Source organism: Sciurus vulgaris, assembly GCF_902686455.1.
Source record: "Sciurus vulgaris genome assembly, chromosome: 3".
NCBI classification, from domain to species: Eukaryota; Metazoa; Chordata; class Mammalia; order Rodentia; family Sciuridae; genus Sciurus; species Sciurus vulgaris.
The window spans coordinates 73801016-73824264 of record NC_136463.1 but is presented as its reverse complement, the minus strand read 5'-3'; the positions used below and the strand labels follow the sequence as shown (position 1 = coordinate 73824264).

Below are 23249 nucleotides of genomic sequence, written 5' to 3'. Positions count from 1 at the left end.
CTAAGAGACTTTAAAGCTATCGCTAAGATTGTTTTTGTCTATAAATGAGTAATCTGGGACGAGTTACCTCCAACTGGATCTTGACAAATACCCCCATTTCTATTTCAAAGATGAAATCAGATAACTGAGAAAAACCTCAACTGTGAGATAATTATATTAGTTAATTCATTAACAGCATATCCCAAAAAATAACTCCAGAATTAAGCCATACTGATTTAAATAATTGCATAAGTTAGACATGGTGGTACATGCTTATAATCCCAGCAGCTTGGGAGGCTGAGGCAGGAGGATCGTTAAGTTCAAAACCAGCCTCAGCAACATAGCAAGGCCCTAAGCAACATAATGAGATCCTGTCTCAAAATTAAAAAATGAAAAAGGCACTGGGGATGTGGCTTAGTGGCAAAATGCCCTTGGGTTTAATCCCTGGTACCAAAAAAAGAAGAAAAAAATGCATAAATAAATGGGGGTAAAGTCAAATCTCTCATGCAAAAAAATTCCATGCAACTTTTGTCACTACTACACCCCGAGGGAGGTAGAGTACAATTCCCCACCTGCTAAGTGTGGGCTGTGCATGACTTCATTTCACAAAGTACAGTCCAGTCAGGTGCGGTGGCACAAGCCTGTAATCCCAGCAGCTTGAGAGGTTGAAACAGGAGGATCTCAAATTCAAAGCCAGCTTCAGTACCTTAGCAAAGTCCTATGCAACTCACAGATACACTGTCTCTAAATAAAATACAAAAATAGGGCTGGGGATGTGGCTCAGTGGTCAAGTGCTCCCAAGTTCAATCCTAGGCGCCACCCGCCCCCAAAAGTACAGTCCAGAGAAGGAAGGAAAGATAGCCTTAGGCTGGGAAAACCTGACAAAGACGACCTCAAGCCGGTGATCAAGGTGAATACCAAGTCATGCTGGAAGTACACAGCCTTGATAGGATGTGCTGGAAATGATATTTTACTTCTGGGATCTTCCTCCCCCAGAGACCCATAACCCAAGCCTAACCAAGAGAAAAGCATCTGAAAAATCCCAACAGGATCCACTAAACAGGATAAAATCTCTCAAAAACAAGGCAGACTTGATAATGCATGTGTGTGATCCCAGGGACTTGGGAAGTTAAGAAAGGTGAATGGCAAATTCAAGGTCAGCCTTGGCAACTTACTGAGACCCTGTTTTGAATAAAAAATAAAAAAGGGTGGGAAAGTAGCTCAGTGGTAGAGTAGGCCTGGGTTCACTCCCCAATAATGGGGAAAAAAAGGAAGTGAATCATGAGAACTCTGATCCTCATTTACAACATACTATGAGAAGGGAATAACCCAGATGACATTAGCTTTATCCAACAGGAGTGCAAGTACAGTATCAAATCAGTTCCATTGGAATTAAGAAAAGAACATGTTAAATATAATTTAAGTCCAACTGGTACAGGGTTCAAGGGTTCACTGTTCAAGTAATAGTTATTAGTAACCAGGTATCACTTACTGGTTATGTTCTCATGTAATTTACCTAACCCTTAACACTTCTATGTGTAAAATGCAGATTACTACTCAATTATTGGTTTATTGCAGGAATTAAATGAAATACGTGAAGCATTTAGGATCATGCCTAGTATTTTTTTTTTCTTTTTTTTGAGGTGGAGTCTTGCGATGTTGCCGGAGCTAGTCTCAAATTCCCGGTTCAAGTGATCCTCCTACCTCTACCTACCAAGAATCTGGAACTATAATAGGGCCCCAGTCATTGCACATCGCTCCAGCATACATTCTCAATAATCAACAAACAAAACCTTCTACTTTGACCAAGCTCTGCCCTGAAAGAGCTCATCATGCAGACAGACTTAGTTACGCAGCAATAGCTGCTGCTACTTTGAATATAAGGCAGGCAGAAAATGGCTCAACTTGAGAGCACTTACACAAGGTAAGATTTTCTAAGACTTAAATTTCAGTTTTCAAAATGACCCCTGAACTTTTGTTCAGTGTTTTATCATTACCAATGTCCAACTCAAACATTAGACTTGATATATTACCCATTATATATCAACGCTGGAAGACCTAAAAATGGGAGGCCACTATTACCTTCATTATTTTGACTATTTTAAAGAACTGAGAAAGGGCACTGGCAATGTAGCTCAGTGAAAGAGGGTTTGCCTAGCATGGGTAAGGCACTAGTTTCAATCCCCAGTGCCACAAAAACATACATAAAATAACAGGTAATACTTTTCATGTAACTATAGATTCTATGGGACTAAAATGTCATCTCCAACACTAAGAACATGATTCCAATACTTCTGATTTGGGGTATGAATATTTGACAATTTTCTCTATTTCTAAAGATTATGAATGCATTTTTAGGGGAGAAACACCTCCAGGGAAAATACTAGGTTTAACTAAATGTCTTTCAGTTAATCACATACCTCCAAATCCTCCAATGCCATGGATTACCTCAAACTTAAGTATATAACCATATTTTAATTTTAATATTTAAGATTTCTTCAGAAATGGAAAAACAATGGAAGAACATCAGGAGGGAAGTATTTCAAGGTCACAAATATGAAAAGGAATCATGCTTTGGAATCAAGTCATGATCAGGCTCATTCTTGCTTTCAAAGGTTTGCAGAGGACGGTCTTATTTCCAAGACTCATGTACGTTGACCAAATTTTTTTTTAAATTTAAAAAACTGACAACTCAAATGTGAGCCATTTATGTAGAACAGTTGACCTCCGTTACAGCCAGACAACTGCTTTCTTAACAAAGCAAAAATAAGCCTGAGGGAAAAAAAAAACACTAAAGCAGTATGAAGCTTATAGAAATGCCACACTATGACCATGAAAGATGAAAAAGGACAAAAGAAAGAAGTAAGAAAACAGAAAGGAGAGGGAAGGAGAGAAAGGGAAGGGTGAAAGAGAAAGCAGTTTGATTGGAACAAACTCGGGCACTTTGCCTCAGACTACAACCCACTTACTTTGGCAATTTATTCCAAGGTTGCCCTTCCCTACCTCCCTAACTAACACAGAATCCAAGAGACCTATCATGCAGGAGAGTACATTTTTATATAAGCAAACTTAAGCAACTGTAAAAGAAATGCAAATACTAATCAAAACAAACTACTAGTCAATATTTGGTCAACCAAGGATCATTGGAGATTTGAGAAAATAGCAGATAAGAGAAAGACCAGGAAAAAGAAATAGATTAAGTGGCCTTGATAAAAACAAATAGGAACAGGACATCAAACCAAACAATATACACACAAACACTTCAATTTAATATCTCCCTCTCTTCAGTGCTGGAGATCAAACACAGGACCTCATGTGTGCTAGGTAACAGCTCTTCCACTGAGCTACATTCTCAAGTCACTACTCAAAGTATTAAGGGCTATAATCATTATAAAAAATTTAAAGCCAGGTGTTATGCATGACTGTAATCCCAGCTCCTCCAATGGCTAAAGGTAGATGATTACATGTTTGAGGCCAGTCTAGGTAACTTAGTAAGATCCTGTCTCAAAATAAAATTAAAAGGGCTGGGGATATAGCTCAATGGGAGAGTTCAATCCCCAGTATGGGTAGAGAAGAGGGCATAATAACAACAACAAACCATTACAAAAAAACAAAAACAAAACAAAAAAACAGTAACAACAACAAAAACAAAGAATTGCTAGTTCTTGGGAATTAAAAATGCAGTTGATAAAATTTAGAAAGGGCTAAATAACAGATTGGGCATGATTGAAGACTAAATTAGTATTCTGGTAGATAAATTAGAAACTCCCAATACAGAAACACAAAATATGGAGGAAAATGTAACACAAGTAACACAGGGTAGACAGCACCAAGACACCCAACAATCTACTGAGAATTCCATGAGATACATAGAGAAATGGGAAACAAGAATGAACAAAAAAAGAATGGAATAAACAAAGATATGACTGCAGATTATGACAATGCCAAAAAAGATATACCTTCAACTCTCTGCATCTAAACTCAGTCTTAAAAAAAAGTTCATGTAGAAAAAGAGATCATTTAAAGAACAGTCACACAGGAAAATTAGAATCACATGTGACTTCTTGGCCATCAAACTGCTGGAAGACAATGGAAGCCTTCAAAGTTCTGAGGAAAAAAAGACTTCAAGAATTCACACCCGGGAGAAAGCAGAGACCTGTCTAAATTTGATGACACAACACTGAAGACATTTCCAGGCAAAACAATTTTGAAATTGACTTCCCAAGCACCAGTTTTGAGAAAGCTTTTTGAAAACATTTTTTAACTGAACTGAAAAAATGAGTGGACATGGAAGAAGCCAAGAAACCCCAGTATGACTGCAGTCACAGTATAGGACACAATGCAAATTAAAGCAAGAAGTGAGAGAACTTGGTGATGAATGCCTTAAAAAAAAAAAAAAATTCAGTTATTCAAATTGCAAAATTAAAAATCTAAAAATCTACCAGGACAAATAATTTAGTGAAATTAAGGAAAAAAAAAAAAAAAAAAAACTATAGCAAAATAAACTGCCATCATCTTCAATAGCGGATAGAGCAAGACTTAAGAAGACAGACTCTTAACTTGACCTTGACAGTCTTCAAGCAGAACAACTTTGTTTCAACTGCCACAGGATTATCACTCCCTCTCCAGGGCCTGAGTAAACTACTTCGTTCTGTGATCAAAGTAGCCTTTACAGAAGAAAAACTGTTTTTTTGGTTTTTGTTTCTTAGAATGTTTAAATACAAGAACAGAAGATAATTATAGTTGAAGGGCAGAATAAAAATATCTTAAAACCCTCAGCAATGTATATAACTAAAGGGAGTTACAAGGCAGAAAAGTGGTAAAAATGCTAAGTGGCATAGGTTTCCTTCTGAAAACTAACAGTAAGTGGAGAAATATTGCCTAAAATCAGTGACCCCTCAAACTGAAATAACTACAATTTATAAGAGCAAAACCCAGGAGGGAGAAGGCATAGTTGGTGGTGTAAGACCATTAAACTCCTCCCTCTGTATGGCAGGAAGCAAAGACATACAGTGCCAGGCAACAAAACAGTTCTGATGGTAACCACCAGAGTAGATACATTTAAAAATAAAATAAAATCACCTCTGGGGAGAGATAAGGATTGACAGATTTTTACATTTCAAATTCCAACCCTCTATGAAGTCAGAGAAATGATTTTACCATGTGTATTATTATTTTTTTTAATAAGATTACAGTTTTAAAAGGTTAAGATTCCCCTAAAACAGTTGATTTCTTAAACTTCATCATTAATACTTCTGAAACAGTGAGGACAACTCATCTCTTGAAATTTTAAGTATTTGGATCCTTTGGTTCACTGAATTTATTGACAAAAGTCTATCCTAAAAGAAAATTTACATGTGTGGACACAAATACAATGCTACAAGGAAGCTCAGAGCACAACTTTGTCTTAGCAAAAACTTCTTGCAAATCCTAAATGCCTATTAATGAGGAATGGTTAAATAAATTGTGCTATGAAGTGTTACTGAGCAGTCAAAAAGGCTGGGGAGTAGTTACACGAAAGGATGACCATAATATAGAGCATGTAGCGAGAAAAGGCAAATAGCAAAAGAACACGTGTAGTATAAACCTTTTAGTCGTTATTTTAAAAATATTTTTTGTATGTACATAGGAATTCTGGGAAGATCCCAAAAAACTTAATAGGATAATGCTTACCTCTGGATGTGATATTGGGAAAGGGAAGGGGAAGATATTGACTTTTACTTCTAATTGTGTGAACTTTTAAATCAATGTTTATTACCTTCATAAAAGGCACAAATTCTCTAGGAAAAAAAAAAAACTTGTACATTAGTCCCACCCAATTCTTTCCTTACCTTTCCACCCCTCCAATCTCCCAATACTGTTGCATCACAGATCTCAGCTTTCAGAAAACACAGTGTGAATTCACTTTACAACTCTCCGAATGATGAAAAAAATGCATCTGAGTGTTTGATTTGGTCTTCACCTTGGTTGGTCAAAGAATGATGCTGCTATTTGAAGCCAGGTTGTAAGATCACCATATAGGTCAGTAATTGTTTTGCAGTCAGTCTACTTTTATATTCATCATCCATCATCTTCCCCATCACAGGACAAGACAGGGAAAGACCAAAATAAATCTACTGAGGCAGTGGGAAAACTTTTGTAAAATACATACTGAGAGTGGGCTTCAATGGCACGGTTATTGCATTCTGAAGAACATATTTGTGTATATGTATGATCAGAGTACATATTTCTTTAGCCAGACCTGCTAAAGAAGAATCACATAATCACACAAACAATGCTTCCCAATGAGAAAATGCTGGCTAAACCAGATATGTGAAGCAGCAAGGACACTCTGCTCTGAGGGACAGTATGATGTTGACATATGTAGGCCACGAAGTTCCCAGTTTCTGGTCTGGACTTCTCATCTTCAGTCATCACAATGAACATAAACTCAAAGCAATATAGCAGATTGAAGGCTTCTCACCCTTCACTGTGCTTCAAGAATGATTTTTCTTTCACTAGACATTTTTAGAAACAGCAAGGATAAAAGGAGGAAACCAAAGACTAAAGAAAAATAGATTACATGAGGAGATATAATGTAACCAAGGTTTTATAAATATTCATAACAATGGAGTATTTAATTTTAATCCAACTTAAAATTATGATGTCTATTAAAAGTGTCCAAATAAACAACTCATGCCACAAAGATAAATCAATTTTTGGCCTTATGTTTTTTAAGACGTTGTAAACTTAGTAAAATGAAGCAATGGCCAGAATATTCTGCTATAAATCTATTGTGTGACTCAGATAAATCCACCAAGTGTGAGTTTACCTAACTAGAGCTCAAAAAAAGCAGCTAGTGGTTCCCAGAAAAAAATTAAATATATAAGTAAGAGAGCAAGCAAAACAGAGAACATTGGGGCTGGTCCATGGAGAATGTTAGGAGTGAAAAATTTCCAGTAAGCCTGTGGTTCTCAGATGACAGTGGAGTTTGTATAAGGATTTACATAAAGAACATTTAAAAAAAAAGTCATAGATCATTTCAATACAATGTTATTTATTTAAATGTGACTTACAATACAATTAATTTTATCAACGACATCTCTATTTTCCCCCCCTTTGGGCAGTGATGGGGGCAGAACCCAGGGCCTTGCACGTGCTAGGCAAGTGCTCTACCACTGAGCCAAACCACCAGCCCTGGATGATACTCCTAAACTTAAGAATCACTAATAAATAGGATAATCATATGTCATCTAAACTCTTGGTTCAATAACATCCTCCTTTAAATAAAACCTTTAGCACTTTTCCTAATAATTCCAACTTCCTCTTAAATTAACTAAAATATACATTCTTTTTAAAATTCCTGTCCTTTTGTACCTCTTCTTGACATACATAACTTAAACACACACCTGCTTCACCCTACACTGTGGGAAGTGTCTTCTGTGAATGTCTGCAGCTTCGCAACAGCCCTGTAAGGTAGGTATCATTAGCCCACTTTATAAAGGAGGAGACAAACACTGAGAAAATTTGCCCAGTAGAAAAGCTAGGATTCAAAGCCAACTGTTGACTTTCAGATGAATACTGCTAAAGTATCCCAGAGGAAGAATGAAGATTGCCAAGTAGAAACTATGTACCTAGACTTTTGGAACCAGTAGAGCATAGGTTCAACAATATTAAGATTTTCTTCTTCCGTGCCATTTAACCACTGAAACAGTAATTACTTACATTATATTCTTCTATCATTAAATTTCAAAGGTAGCAACATGTCAGTTTGTCCCTCCCTTTGTATAGAAAGAAAAGGACATAAAGAATATACGTCATTCATCTTTGACTATGAAAAGATATTAGTAAACTGGTGACATAGAGGTTGGGAATTAGCTCAATGGTAGGAGGCATGCTTGGCATGCACAAGGTTTGGGTTCAATATCTAGCAACAAAAGAAAAAACATAAATGTAAATGTATAGACTATATTACATAACAGGACCAGTGGGGTCATTAAAGTTGGTTTCTGCTCAAATAGATTTTGTTTCAAAATACAAAACCCATTATTATCAAAGCACTTTAACCAAGAAAATACTGCATACATTTGTACCTGATTTTTTCCTTTTTGTTTTGTTCTGTTTTTGCAATGCTGGGGATCAAACAAGATCTTGATCACTGAACTACATTCCCAACTGAGGGTCTGATTATACGAAGATGTACTCTGATGTATTCTGGCAACTACATATAATTTAGACATTGACATAAAAGATTATGTAATAATTTCCCTACCAATCCTGAAATATGTAGTAAGTCTGGAATATGCTAATGCATTTTGCATGCAAAATTATGTACTGTTCGTAGTAAGTAAAACTCTAGGTAATAATTATACAATGTTTTAAGCCTAAAACAGCCTGGTGGTGCAGCTTACAGGTAGAGTGTTTATCTAGCATGTGTGAGGCCTTGGATTCAATCTCAACACCACAAAAGATAAAATAAAATTAAATACAACCTAAAATGAACACATTTTTCAGTGCAGAATAGTCATTAGGAGAAAAACCTTGCTCTGCAAAGTTTTCACTCTTACTTTCTTCCAAAACAACATTATTTTAAGGTTATACTGCTTGAATTAAAGAAAAAATGTTTTCATAATCTAAAATCTTTTATAACCTAAATAAATTGTTAAAAACTTTCAAAGTACTTGTAAACATTTAAAGCTATCATAAAAAAAAAAAAAAAAAAAAAAAAAAAAAAGCTATGAAAGAAGGAGAGAGGGGAACTATGAAGCTGGGCATGGTGGTGCACACCTGTAAATCCAGCACCTCAGGAGGATGAGCAGGAGGATCACAAGTTCAAAGACTACCTGGGCAAGTAAGCTAGGACCTAAGCAACTTAAGGAGACCCTGTCTCAAAAGAAAAAATAAAAAGGGCTGGGAACGTGGTTCAGTAGCATAACACCTCTGGGTTCAATCCCTAGTATAAGAAAGGAGGAGACAGAGAAAGGGAGAGAGAGAGAGAGAAAGAGAGATGGGGGGAGGGAGAGAGAGGGAGAGAGAAGGAGGGACAGGGAGAGAAACCATGAAGATTTCAATGACAAAAACTATTTCTTTGGAAAAATTATATAGATCTCAATGACAAAACAGTGGTACAACTCAAAGAGGCTTAACTTCTCCTAACAAAACTACATATGCTGAATTCCCTAATCATGTGACACTACTCAAATGTGCTCTAGTCTTCAAATTAATACTCATGGTTAATGCTTAACTATAAACCTAACTCTTCTAGTTTTAAAACTTACCCAGTCTTTACTTATAGATAAAGGGATTTGGTGCTAAACAGAAGAAAGCCACAATCTATCATCCAAGGTGAAGATAAAATGAAGCCTAGCTTGGGAGTTTGCTAGAAAACAAATTTGTTCTAAAGACATCCATATCTTCTTTTGTTTTGGTTTTTTGGTACCAGGGATTGAACTCAGGGGCATTTAACCACTTAGCCACATCCTTAGTCCTTTTTTATATTTTAGTTAGAGACAGGGTCTCATTGAGTTGCTTAGGACCTCGCTAAGTTGCTAAGGCTGGCTTTGAACTTGCTATCGTCCTGCCTCAGACTCACCAGTCACTGGGATTACAGATGTGTACCACTATGCCTGTCTTAAGATCTCCATGTTTTAAAGATTTCACTGGACTTACATGAGCAAATGCTCAATATAAATGTGATTTTTAAACCCTTTAAATTTATTTTATTTTAATTAATTTATATTTTGTAGTGTTGGGAACAGAGTCCATGGTCTTAAGCATGTTAGGCAAGCACACTACCACTGAGCCACAACCTCTAGCCCAGTTATGACTTTTAAAGTCACAAAAACAGGGGTTGGAGATATAGCTCAGTTGGTAGAGTGCTTGCCTTACAAGCACAAGGCCCTGGGTTCGAATCTCCCAGCACCACCCAAAAAAAAAAAAGTCACAAAAACAAAATTATGTCACTAATCATCGGGATAGTCTTTTCTATAGTATAACAGGCAGTGCTTATTTTAGAACATATGTTGTGTGAAATTTACACAAGTGATAATCCAAACACATCTATCTCCAGCTGTCATTTGCACTGCTCACGAAGACAGGAATCGATAATACCCCTCCACTCCCGCCAGTCCTAAGAGTGTCAACTCATGGGGCACAGGACATACAAATTATCTGAATATCCGAATAAATATAAAGATTCCTTCTGTGATCTTTGATGCACAAAACTAAACTTAAGAGTAAAATTGTAGGGGCAGGGGTTGTGGCTCAGCAGCAGAGCACGTGCCTAGCACATGTGAGGACTGGGTTCGATCTTTAGCTCCACATAACAAATAAAATAAAGGCATTCTTTCCATCTACAACTTAAAAAATAATAATTTAAGAAGAGTGAAATTGTAAAAACAAGGACCTTTTTACGCTAGGGGTGTAGTTCAGTGGCAGAATGCTTGCCTAGCATGTGCATTTACAGAAGGCCCTGAATATAGTTCCTAGTACCAAGAAGGAGAAAAAAAGTTTCTTTCTTTACCTACAGTTAATAAAAAATTTTACAAGGCTGGGGTTGTAGCTCAGTGGCAGTGTGCTCACCTAGCATGCGTGAGGCCCTGGGTTCAATCTCCAGCACCATATAAAAAAAATAAAGGTATTGTGTCCACCTACAACTTTAAAAAATAAAAAATAATAAAAAATTTTAAAAAAGAATTTTATAATTCTTGTAAAATTGCAATCGTTGTAAGGTATTTACCAGTTCATATCTTCATAGTCTTTAAATTTTTCTGATATTTAATAATATTTAATTTTTTATTTTAGACCACATAAAAAATGAACCGGTGACTCCACCCAGCTATAAATACACAACTCTTACAGCACTAAAAACTAATTGACACTGAACTTTGCAGGGTAAACACTAGGATGAACAGAGGTGAATGCAGGAACTCTTTCATCTTATTTTTTAAGAACATGCTTATATTTTGACTACTAAACTTCTTACAGCTAGCTGAACTATGGCATTGAGTGGATAATATGCCACCCCACTGTTGTTTTGTAAGAACATTAACTGTCAGCATTGCTGCAGTTCATTCCAACCTATATATACCCAACAAGTTACTCCTACTCAATCTAGACCAGTCTACAGAGTGAGAGACCAATGAATTTGAGTTATCGTTGAGAAAGGAAAAAACACAGCTCCCAACCCCTTAGAACCACCCTTATGTGCAAAGTCAAGTCTCATAATTATTATATACTGACTTGACATTTACAGTTTAATCACTTTCTCCTGTTGGATAATGTCACTGAACATCTTCATCAAATGAAGTCATACTGAGACCATGATAAAGGAAGACTTTAAAGTAACCACACAACCCACAAAATTTGAACTCTCCCATCAACAAATGATAGCTACTTCCTTACCAATTTCAGCTTTATCCTAACTCTAGTCTGCCCCCTACCCTGTAAGGTTTATTAATACCCAATCATAAAGCTGCCTCTGCTTTCTGAGAGCTCCCAATACCAAGTCTTGACTCCCTTAGGCCATCCTTAAATTATCCAATTACAGCCCAAATCCTATAATAGATTCTTTATAAACCTTAATATTGAAACACTCCATGGTTCCCTATGGTCTAAGTTCTTTGCTGCAATTAGTAATAAAACCAACGTTTTCAAACATATTTCTCATTGTCTTTTGCTAAAGGATATTGATACTAGTGAATACTAATAGTGGAATAAAATTAGACTACATACCTAGACTTAAAAAATGACTCTAAAACACGGTTTTAAAAAAATATATGGCTTATTATTATATGTTTCATAATTCACAGGGAGGGTAATTCTGGATGATTTTGATATTACTATTTCTTCTATTTTGCTTTTAATGTCAAGACCATGCTAAACATGATGAATGATTCAGATGAGGCATAAAAGTACTACTGACAATCACAATGTAAGTTGTTAAGACAAAGAAGAAAAGTGCTCACCTTTAATATTAGAATATTTGGATAATATGTTAGCTTTGAGAAGAAAATGAACCATTTATATTCTTTCACTGAATGATTTTTGTTGTTGCTGAGAACTGATATGCAAGGCCTTGCACATGCTAAGTAAGCACTTACTACTGAGGAACACCCCCAACCCCTCATTTTTTTTAATGTATAAAATCTCCCACGCTGCAGTTCAATGCTATTTTTCTTTTTCATTTTTGGTTTCAGGGGTTTAACTCAGGGGTATTTTAATCACTGAGCCACATCCCCAGTCCTTTTATTTTATTTAGAGACAGGGTCTCACTGAGTTGCTTAGGGCCTTGCTAAGTTGCTTGAACTCAAAATCCTGCCTCAGTCTTCCCAATCACTGGGATTACAGGTCTATGTGACCACACCAGGCTCAATGTTGTTTCTGTAAGTACTAATAACATCCAGACAGAGGTACAAAAAACAAAAATGCCAACTTAGCCCAAATATCAAGTTTCTATAATAAAATTAGTCTATTATAGACACTAAACAAGCATTTGGCCAAAAATACACATTTTAGACCTAGGAGCAGAGCTATGTGCCTGTAGTCAAAGCATTCAAGAGGCTGAGGCAGGAGTGCTTGAGCCCAGGAATTCAAAACCAGTCTAGGAAACACAGTGAGACTCCATCTCATAAATAAACAAACAAACAGATGAAAATATATGGGCCCATATCAGTGAAGCCAAGTACAAAGGAAACTAATAAACTACACTTCCCATTGATTCCTGCAAAAATGTCGTATCATTCATACACACATACATCTTAAAGATACTCTATTCATAAGTATACGTTAAACACACGCACACCAAGAAAAAAAAAAAAAATCCTAGAGGTCTAGGGCTAGGAACATAGCTCAGTGGGATAGAGTACTTGCTTAGTATGAATGAGACCTTGGATTCAATCCCCAGCACCACAAAAAACAAAAACGAAAAAACCAACCCTGAAGGTCTTAAAGTTCAGGGAACTGATGATCCAAAAGGCCTCTCTACTCCAAAGAGAAGGCTGAAAACATGTTTTATGAATGCTAAGATCAGCTTTTTTAAAACCCTAGGGATGAGGACACAGGGAAAATCACCATTTCCTACCTTCCAAAAAACGGGAAGGAAGGTTTTTGCTTCTAGGGTCTTGAGGGCATTAGTTAAAAGGAATGTTACCCCAAATTCCTAATGCTTCCTTCCTGAGCTTTAGTCTAAGATCCCAAATGCTGTCTTCAAAGACTGATCATTTCTCAGGAATTGGCTATGGGAGTTTTGGCTGAGACAGAAAACTGTCACCTTCACTGCCCTCCATCTGAGTTGCTATATTATGACCTGACGTCTCTTGTAAAGACTGCCATTACCACTAAATTTTTATGGATCATGAAAACTTGGTAACTTAACCAGAAGGAGAAATGATTTAAATTCATGTTCTGAAATTATCATGAAGTTCAAAACCCTAACTTTGATGTAATAAAAACCAGTTGAAAAAAAATGTTTACAAGTTTGTTCAAAAGATATTTATATAGTTGTGGGTCTCCCTAAACCCATGTGGTGAATTAGGGTATTAACAGATATTTTAAGGAACAAAAGGCTAAGTATTTATAAGCTCTATGTTAAAGATTATTTCTTTCATTTGCATTAAGATACTACAAGTAACCTAACAGGAAAGCTGATTCTTCTATTAAATCTAATCTCCCCTGTAAATCTCTTCTTAATTTTTATATTTTAGAAATGTAGAATTATTCCACACATATTTAATTTAGCACATATTTAATTCAAACGTAACACTAAAATAATGATGGAGACACTACAATGTTATGTTGTGTACACTCTCCCTAAAGATGAGATCTCAAGAACTGATAAACTTTGCCATTTACAAAAGTGTTCTCAGCCTGCCTGCATATCAAAGTAACTCTCCTCCTTCACACTGTCTCAAATTTCTCCCATTTCACTGGCTTTAATTTTTAATACATGCTTCCTAAATAAAAAATGTATCATATTACTTCTCACTGTTCAAAACTCTAAAACATAAAAGTAAAAAACAACATTTAGGGGTGCAGTTGTGGCTCAGTGGTAGAGTGGTTTGCCCAGCACATGCGATGAGTTCAATCCTCAGTACCACATAAAAAAGTCAATCAATAAAATAAAACACCCTACATTTAAAACAATTCTAGCAAGGTGCAGTGGTTCACACCTGTAATCCCAGCTGCTTAGGAGGCTGAGACAGGAGAACTGAAAGTTCAAGGTCAGCCTTGGCAACTTAGTGAAACCCTCCCTCAAAAAATAAAAAAGGAATGGAGCCTGGGTTTGTGACCCAGTGGTAGAGCGCTTGCCTGCCTCGGGTATAATCCTCAGCACCACATAAAAATAAAAATATAAATATAAATAAAAATAAAATAAAATAAAAAAGGGATGGGAATGTGGTTTAGTGATAAAGCACTCTGGGTCAATTCCCAATACCAAAACAACATAAAACCACACAAACCAATTTTAAAAGGTTATTTTTTGGTTTTGTTTTTCTGCAGCACTAGGGATGGAACCCAGGGACACATGTATGCTAGGTAATGATCTATCACTGAGCTACACCCTCAGTCTTTTTTTTTTTTTTTTTTTTTAATTTTGAGACAGTCTTGCTAAGATTGTCCTGGCTGGTCTCAAACTTGCAATTCTCCTGCCTCAGCCTCCCAAGTATTTGAGATTAGCATGTGCCACTGTGTCCAGCTACGTTAAGGTCTTTTATAAGAACTGACTTAGTGATTTCTCTGCTAGAACTGAATAAACCAAATAAAATGCCTAATAAATATTCTTGAATTTGTTTATATAAATATTTCATCTTGACCCAGAAGATCCTTGGTAATTACATTTGCATGAAACATTAAAGTACTCAAACTGTGAAACTAAAATGTTCTTAAAAGTCAGATTGGTAATACACTTTAAAAAACAAAAAGGTGTACATGCTAGGCATGCTGGTGCATGCCTATAATCCCAGCAGCTCAGGAGGCTGAGGCAGGAGGATCATGAGTTCAAAGCCAGCCTCAGCAACTCAGTGACCCTGTCTCTAAATAAGATATAACAAAGGACTGAGGATGTGGCTCAGTGGTTAAGTACCCCTGGTACCCCTCCAAAAAAGGACATGGAATAGTCTGTATAAATTTCTGAAAACAAAATGATCTGATCAGACCATTAGAAAAAAATTATAAAATATTAGTAACACCAAACTTTTTAAGTACTTACTTAACATTCAGGGCCTACAGAACAATTAAAACTGGATACTATGCTCTATGACCTCAAGAAGGAACCAGGATTTAAGTTCAAAAATCACTAAACTTAAAATTTTCTTTTTTTCTTTAAATTTTTTTGTAGATGAAGAGAATACTTTTTTAAATTTATTTTTATGCAGTTCTAAGGACTGAACCCAGTGCCACACGTGTGAGACAAGCACTCTGCCACTGAGCTACAGCCCCAGCCCCACTCTCCTTTAATATCAATCATCGTAGTTTGTTGGCTTCCCTTGCTCAGACCACACAAAATCACTTGAAGAACAACAGAGAAATGAAAGATAATTTAATGAAAAAAATCTTTCAAAGTCTAGGAAACTACCTAATAAAATGCTATAGTGGGAAAGAAGAATGACGGAATCTTTGAATTACTTAAGATATTCTGCATATTTAAATGTATATAAATATGCTATAAATTTAAGATTTGTGGAGTTAACTGTATTTGTGTGTAAATAATTAAAATCTACTTTAAAAAACTTTAAAGACTAGGATTTTGAGGCTCACATCCACTATATTTCAAATAATAAGGGTTAATAACATTATATTTCAACAGAGAAGTTGGTAACATCTCCTTATGAAATCAATCTTATCCATTTAATCTGTTGTAATAAAAGTATCCACATGCTTGACCTTCATATGTTAGGTGGTTACTAAAACAAAACTATGGTTACAGACAATCTAATTTGGGTTAAATATTATTGAATCCAATCATCCATCCAAAAAGGTAATGACGTCAATAAGCTAAATGTGGCACAATTTCAACAAAGAGAAGCCCAATAGCTCACACAACAGCTCATTCTCTAATCTTTCTATTGGAAAATATTTCTACAATTATTTACAAGTATGATGTCATATATTTTCTGCATCTGTGTTCCAGACCTATATAAATTCTTTAAATCTGGATAAAAATAACTTTAAGTCTCTTTTGATGAAATTGAACACTAAACTTCCCTTTATTATTCCTCATGGTTCCCAGATCCTTCCCCATTCTAATCAATTCACCTCATTATGAACCTTACTATTCTGAACATCTCTATCTATTTAATGGGGAAGAGAGCCCACAATTATCTAAATCTCAGGATGGTTTTTTATATGATCTCTAATAAAATAAAGTATTTTTAGAAACTAGAATACAGGGCGACTTCCCCATTTATACCTAAATTTTACATTTTAATTTTTTATCCATTAAATTTAACATTAAATCTTCTCAAATCCTGAAAACTAGTAAATTTTTGTCATAAATCTGCAAAGCGAGTTATTTAGATTAATAAAATGTCACAGGATAGCCAAATAAAGAATATTACTGCACTCTCTGTATACTTGCCTCACAGGAAACAAACATCCAGTGGAGATTTACTTTGGAAATGATCCCTCAATTATGCAGCTATAAAACTACATTCCTCTATCATGATCTATTCAATAGTTCAAGACTGTCTATTGTCTAGCTACTGTGTTTTTGTCACCTCCAGTTATCCTACAAAAACAGGACGGCTTTAGCAGGACTTATTCCAAACTACTGGATCTCAATGGAAGCACTAATATGCCTTATGGAGCATTATGGAAAGATTATTTTTCCTCAGAGCCTATTTATTGTGTGCATGTATCTTTGTGTTGGTGCCTTTTTAAAAAGCTGTATGTGTGGCAATCATTACTAAAGTTCATTTCATATGAGCAGAGATAACAAATTAATAGATTAGTCATCAGGTCTGATAAAATTAAGAACTCTAGCCTTTAAAGACTCATAGCAAAACAAATAACTCTCGTCTAATACCATAAAAAACTTCTGTTGGGAGATACAATATTGAGCTCCTTGGTTCTGCATTCATACTGGTTTCCCTCAAGAGTTCCTAATTATTTCAATGTGGTAGAATACTGATAATTTCTACTTTTAAAAACTCAAACCTGGAAACTGAGAGGACTCCTGCCATCTCTTACAGGCAAAGTGAGAAGGACATGCTAAGAGTGCTACTACACTCAATTTGAACTCTGTTCTTTCAAAGAGATTCACATTAAATACTAAAATACTTTCAAGGAAGAAGAAAACAAAGGTCTTACAGATTGGCTGTGAGAGATTTAACAGTGCATTTGGAGAAATTAAGACTATTTTACTGAAAATCGATGACCTACAAACATTTCTTGCTTTAAAGAGAAACATTTTTTTTCAAGTCAACTTTTTACAATTACTTTCATAAGTGATATTTCTCAAATGTATTCACAAAATTTAATAATTTTAATTCTTTGCAATGGAATTTTAATGTGAACAAAACTGTTTTGGAAAACTATCCTGTGATTCCACCCTACATTATATCTGTTTTTTTTTTTTTTTAATTTAGCTTTTAATTTTTTACACACTGCATTTTGATTCATTATACACAAATGGGATACATCATTTCCTTTCTATGGTTGTACACAATGTAGATTCATACCATTCATGTAATCATAATCTTTACCCTAGTCTCTTCAAAACTAAAAGGACCACAGTACTGTAGCTACTTCTTAGACATTGCTGAATTTTTTGTTTGTTTGTTTTTGGTACAATATTAAAAACTGCATAGGCTGGAAGTGTAGCTCAGCAATAGAGTGCCAGCTTAGTGTGTGCAAGGTCCTATGTGCCATTTCTGGCACCAAAAAATAAATAAATTTTAAAAAGTGGGTAAAGGGGAAAATGTGACTGAAAAAAACAAATAGTATTAATTTTGTTACTTCACTTTCTCTATTAACAAACCTTATTTTTCAGCCTAATATATTCTAATCATATACTTTATGAAAGGCCCTACCCACTACAAATTAAAAAGCCAACACAGTAAATATTATCTAATATATTTTATCAGTCTTTCCAAAGTTCAAAGAAACTCTGTAACAGGGTAACTAGTCAAAATAAAGCAGATAACCACGGGATATTTAATAGATGCAAACATGTAAAGTCTCTTTCTGAAAACTGCTTTAATAATCATTCACAATTTTGTTTCTATCAAAAAAAATGAAATCCTGGGCTGGGGACATAGCTCATTGGCAGAGTGCTTGCCTAGCAAACACAAGGTCCTGGGTTCAATCCCCAGCACCAAAAAAAAAAAAGAAAAGAAAGAAATCCTTGTACCAAAATTATGCCAGAACAGTGTCTGGTACTGACTCCTGTCTCTTAACTTACATAAGAGAACCTATCACAAGTATGATCCAAACTATTCAGGAGAGCAGAGAGAAAAGAGCCTCACATAAACTCTTCCTCAAAATAAGGAACTACAGATAAAGAAAACAAGTGTCTGTATGTAAAATGGATCCTATAACTGAAATGCTTTTAATATTAATACGTGATATGTCTGTGGATGGTGTTATTCCTCTATGGTCCAAACTTAAAGGAAGCAGAGTATTTTGGGGGAGAAAAAGGATTCCGGGAAATGTATTATAAGACCTTATAGAAATTAAGTACTTTAATGAATAATTTCCAGTGAAAAGCACCACAGTTTTTCAGTACACTGAGGCTTTGTGAATGTGTCTTTGCACAGTTCAAAAACACACTGCTGAACTAAAAGATCTCTGTAGCAGAATTCATCTCATTTGACTGTAAAAATTATAGTCAAGTATAATCAGGAAGGGGCACAGAGAAACTTTTTTCAAAAGTGCTAATAGTATTCTTTTCAAGCTGTGTGGTGAGTACTCAGGCTTCATTTCTTCTCTGTGCTACATTTGAAATCAGAAGACAAACCTTACCTCCTGAATAAATCTCAGTATTAAAATCCTTCAGTACAATTATATAAACTAGCAAATAAATACCTTACAGCCCATTTGCAGTATTAACAGTTCACTGTGGTTTAATGTTTTTGCAATTAAGTATGTCTTATGTTCAAAAACCTGTATGGACAGTTTTAAAGATGAATGTTAACTGGATTACCTAATCAGTTTCCACTGCCCCATACCCCCTTCTCCACGCAATCAAAATTTTTACTTCATAATCCTGTCAATACAACGAACGAAGATACTAAATCCATGCTGACATTCCTTTTAAAACATAAAAGGGCTGGAATGTAGGTCAGTGGTAGAACATCTGCCTAGCGCACTAAGAGCAAGGCTCTGGTTTCAATCCCCAGCACCACAAATACCCAACCCCAATCCCAAAACACACACACACACACACACACACACACACACACACACGAAGTTTAACATAGTGGTTAAAAGCATAAACTCAAATATATAATGCCTCTCATTAAATTTTATTTCATTCTGTGGCAGTTTTAAAGTTGAGTTGCTATGATAAATTACAGGACATTGTCACTACTTGAATATGAAATATGTGAGAGGAAAAGGAAGTAAAACACTCTATAGTTAAGTGGAAAATACAATGCCTTAAATAAAACAGTATTTAAAATTGGCAAAAAAAAAAAATTTTTTTTTCTTTCAGTATTCTTACTGATTCCATATTTTCAACCTTCTAGTAGGTAGTGATCTGCTTCCCCCTCTAAGTTGGCAAAAGTGTACCTCTAATTTGACTCTTCTCCCATGTTTATCTAACATCGTCAAAGTTGGTGAAAATTTCTTACTGTACCTATAAAACTTTAAGAAGTATGAGGTAGGGGGTCATACCTTATAAAAAATCATTTTACCTAGGTGGTTTGCATATAGTACATGATCATAATTTTTAAATATATATTTTAATTATGTTATTTCAAATGCAATCAAATGCACAGATATCAGTAACCTAGTCATTAAGTCTCATATTCTCCTGGTGTTTAAATGTTTTCTGAATCCCAGTCCACAAACTGACTGCTTTAATATATACTGGGGAAAAAAAAGGACAAATATGTGCAAATTCTGGTGACTTATAGATGCTTTTATAGTAGCTGGACATACATATGTGCTCTCATGCTACAATGTATTCAATTTCATAAATGTCTTGTTTTTTCAACCTATGAGTCAACCAACAAATCCTTTTGCATAGTAAATCTCCCAACAATACAACTATGACCATTTTTAAACTTAGAAAATACTACTTTTCTACAACTTCTACTACTTTTCTACAACTACTACTTTTGTACAACTTCTTCCTTTTCCAAAAAGTGTTAAGAACAATCTCAGAAATGACACTAAAAAGCAATGGTAAAGTGTACTCAAATGTAAGGAACCCTGTCTCCTGCAAAAGAACACTGTAGGCTTAAAGCTGAAAGATGGCACAGAAGATTGCTATCTTTGCATACTTAATATGCTGCCCCTTATAAAAGAGACTGTGATCCTTTTTTTTTCCTGGTGTTCCAAAGGCAAGACAAGTTGTGAGGAGCCCGTTTCTGATATAAGAGAACATTGTGAAAATTAGAGCAATCTAAAACCAAAAGAGGTGAGTCATATAAGGTAGTGAATACAATATCACTAAAACATTTTGAGGACAAGACTGGTTTTTAGGGCTGATGCAGAAAAGATAAGCATGTAATAAAGGGCTGAACTTTGTTCTTCAATTTTTTACATACTTAAACCCAAAAAGTGAGGGCCTAATGCACAACATGAGCAATACAAAGGATACGATTCCCTGCCAGATGCTGAAGTCTATGTGGGCAACAAGCATCACCCTTCATATAGGGCAACTGATACTTCAGAGGCTAGAACTCCCAGTCACTATTTGACTTTGTGATCCAATTTTCTTCACTTAAGTACAGCCAAGTTAAGTAGAGTTCCCCTCTAACTATATTTGAAGAGTTTCATGCCATCCTTGAGACAACTACAGATCTACCTTCCTTCTGATTTCCAACCCACAAAGTGGAGAACAGCAAATCTCTTAAGATTCATAAAATTATAAATGGGAGGAAAGAAAGAAAATGGATAACTGGACTCTAACAACTCTTCTACTACAGCAAACTTGCTATCAGAACTACTGGATGAAACAATTAACTTAGTTCAACATATTCATATTTGTCTGACATACTCCTTGAGGTACTAAGAAACAATTAACAACTATACAGCAAGTATAATATTTTATACAAGGAAGCAAGAAATAAATAAGCTAGAATATAAATCCTAAAAGTACATGGAGATTCATTATTATTTTTGTGAACAGAAACACTGTATATTTTGAAATTTCCATAGTAAAAACCTAAAATAAAGATCCCTTGGCAGGCATGATAGCACATGCCAATAATCTCTATGATTCAAAAGGCTCAAGGACTGCAAATTCAAGGCCTTAGCAAGATGCTATCTAAAAAAAGGCATGTAGAGGGAAAGGGATGCTGGCTGGGAAAACAGCTCCATGGTAGGGCACTTGCCTAGCCTTGTACAAGACCCTAGGTTCAATCCCAGTAACACCAAATAAGAAAAGAAAGGAAGAAAAGATGGAAGGGAGGAAGGGACCTTATATACAAAACTCAGTACTCATTTAACTAATACAGACATGACATGAGTATATTTAGTTACATCCAATATTTTTCAATAGGTAATGATTCAGCATCGTCTTATATTCTATCTAAATTTATCTGAAATCAAATCTGAAAATATTTGATTGATAGCTAATATGTTCCATATATTCTAAATTTCAGGGTGAAATTCTTAAGTACTCTTTTAAAACAGCTGCATTTCCAAAACTGAATAATTTTTCACTGGCATAAAGGACTGAAAAATGTTATCATATAATAGATTTTCTGCTTTTGTAAATCTAACCTGCAGAGGGGTTCAGATCAAACTTGTTAGTATAGTGCATTGTAAAATTAACTGTTCTGATCCCTTAGAATTACTTTAAATAAAATAAGTATTACCTCTGTATTTCTAAAGACATTCAAAACCTAGGAAATGCTAATTGTCTTATTTCTGAGTAACAGCTAAGACTTACTATTAAGTAAATAGTAAGAAAACATACATTAGTGTGGCATTAAGAAGCCAGTAAAGATATAAAAGATTCTAGTCCTGGCTCTGAACCTATTTTTCTATCAACATGTCACTTTAAACCTTCTAGGTCATGGAGCTTATCCATAATATAACTCAGAAGAGATGATTTTTAAAGACTCCATCTTGTTCTCAAGTTATACAATATAATGATGCTCATGCTGAGTACACAATAGGCACACACCTATCATACACATGAGCATATGACAGACTTCACAACCTATAGTGACACAATTCTGTGGATGAACCATACAAACATGCAAAGCCAGGAATGTTAAGGTAAATGTGATCAAAGGCACTGGCTCAGAATATGGGTTAAAATATCACTAATGTTCTTTTCTTTTTAGAAATCATCATTATATGTTGCAAACAATGCTCTGAAAAGTTGTAAAAAACTTATAAATCCATCAAGACAACTAACTGCTGACTCTAACCAAGAGGAAATCTCTGAACAGGAATTTCTTGACACCCACTATCTATTACACCTATTCTCCTACCCTGCAATAACATGTCAAAGGAAGATGTTATTTCTGTGGCATATACAACTGATAATTCCCTAACTCTAACACTAAATGATGTGGGTGAGCAGCTAATATTTTGGCACTGGCAAACTGTTAATATGTTAAGTCCCACTTTATAAAGTCCAATAAACTAATACTATAATGTATAATGCTCCAGGTGAAAATATGCTCCATGGGGAAGAGCAATTCATATAGGTTTATTTATAATTATAGAATCAATAAATGTAAAGAAGCAATCCTTCCCAATCTACATATGGGTAATGTAGTACAAATACGTGTTTCACTAAAAGAATCAACACTGAAAAGTGTAGTTGTTGATATCTCTCTTTTGTGAGCTAATTTATTTTGCAAAAAGATTGTCAGGAGATGAATTACAGTGGTGCATGCCTGTATTTCCAGCTACTTAAAAAATAACAAGGGTTGGAGTCCATATGAGTGCTCCTAGGTTCACTTCTTATTACTGGGGAAAAAGGAAAAAGAAAGAATAAGACTGCAGTGTCAATGTGTTGAGAAAAGGTATCTTGGGTACAAGACAAGACAAGAAAAGCAATACAGCCCCTAAAAGAGGCATAAAGTCAAGTAAGCAGGGCTGGGGATATAGCTCAATGGTAAAGTATTTTCCTAGCATATATAAGACCTTGGGTTCACTTTCCAGTA

The 23249-nt window shown here is 35.2% G+C and overlaps 1 protein-coding gene across 3 annotated transcripts in view; it reads right to left on the bottom strand.

Annotated features, from left to right (window-relative positions):
• The window catches only part of WDR33 (WD repeat domain 33), a 102697-nt gene that overhangs the window by 33980 nt on the left and 45468 nt on the right, over window positions 1–23249 (bottom strand). Inside the window, exon 8 of one of the 3 annotated variants that reach the window (XM_079130432.1) lies at window positions 17459–20507. The exons of the other annotated variants lie outside the window; for them this stretch is intronic. Coding sequence (XP_078986558.1) covers window positions 20389–20507 — 119 coding nt within the window. The 3' untranslated portion in view covers window positions 17459–20388. Of the gene's footprint in view, window positions 1–17458; window positions 20508–23249 lie in introns of those variants that run through there. 3 annotated transcript variants of the gene reach the window in all.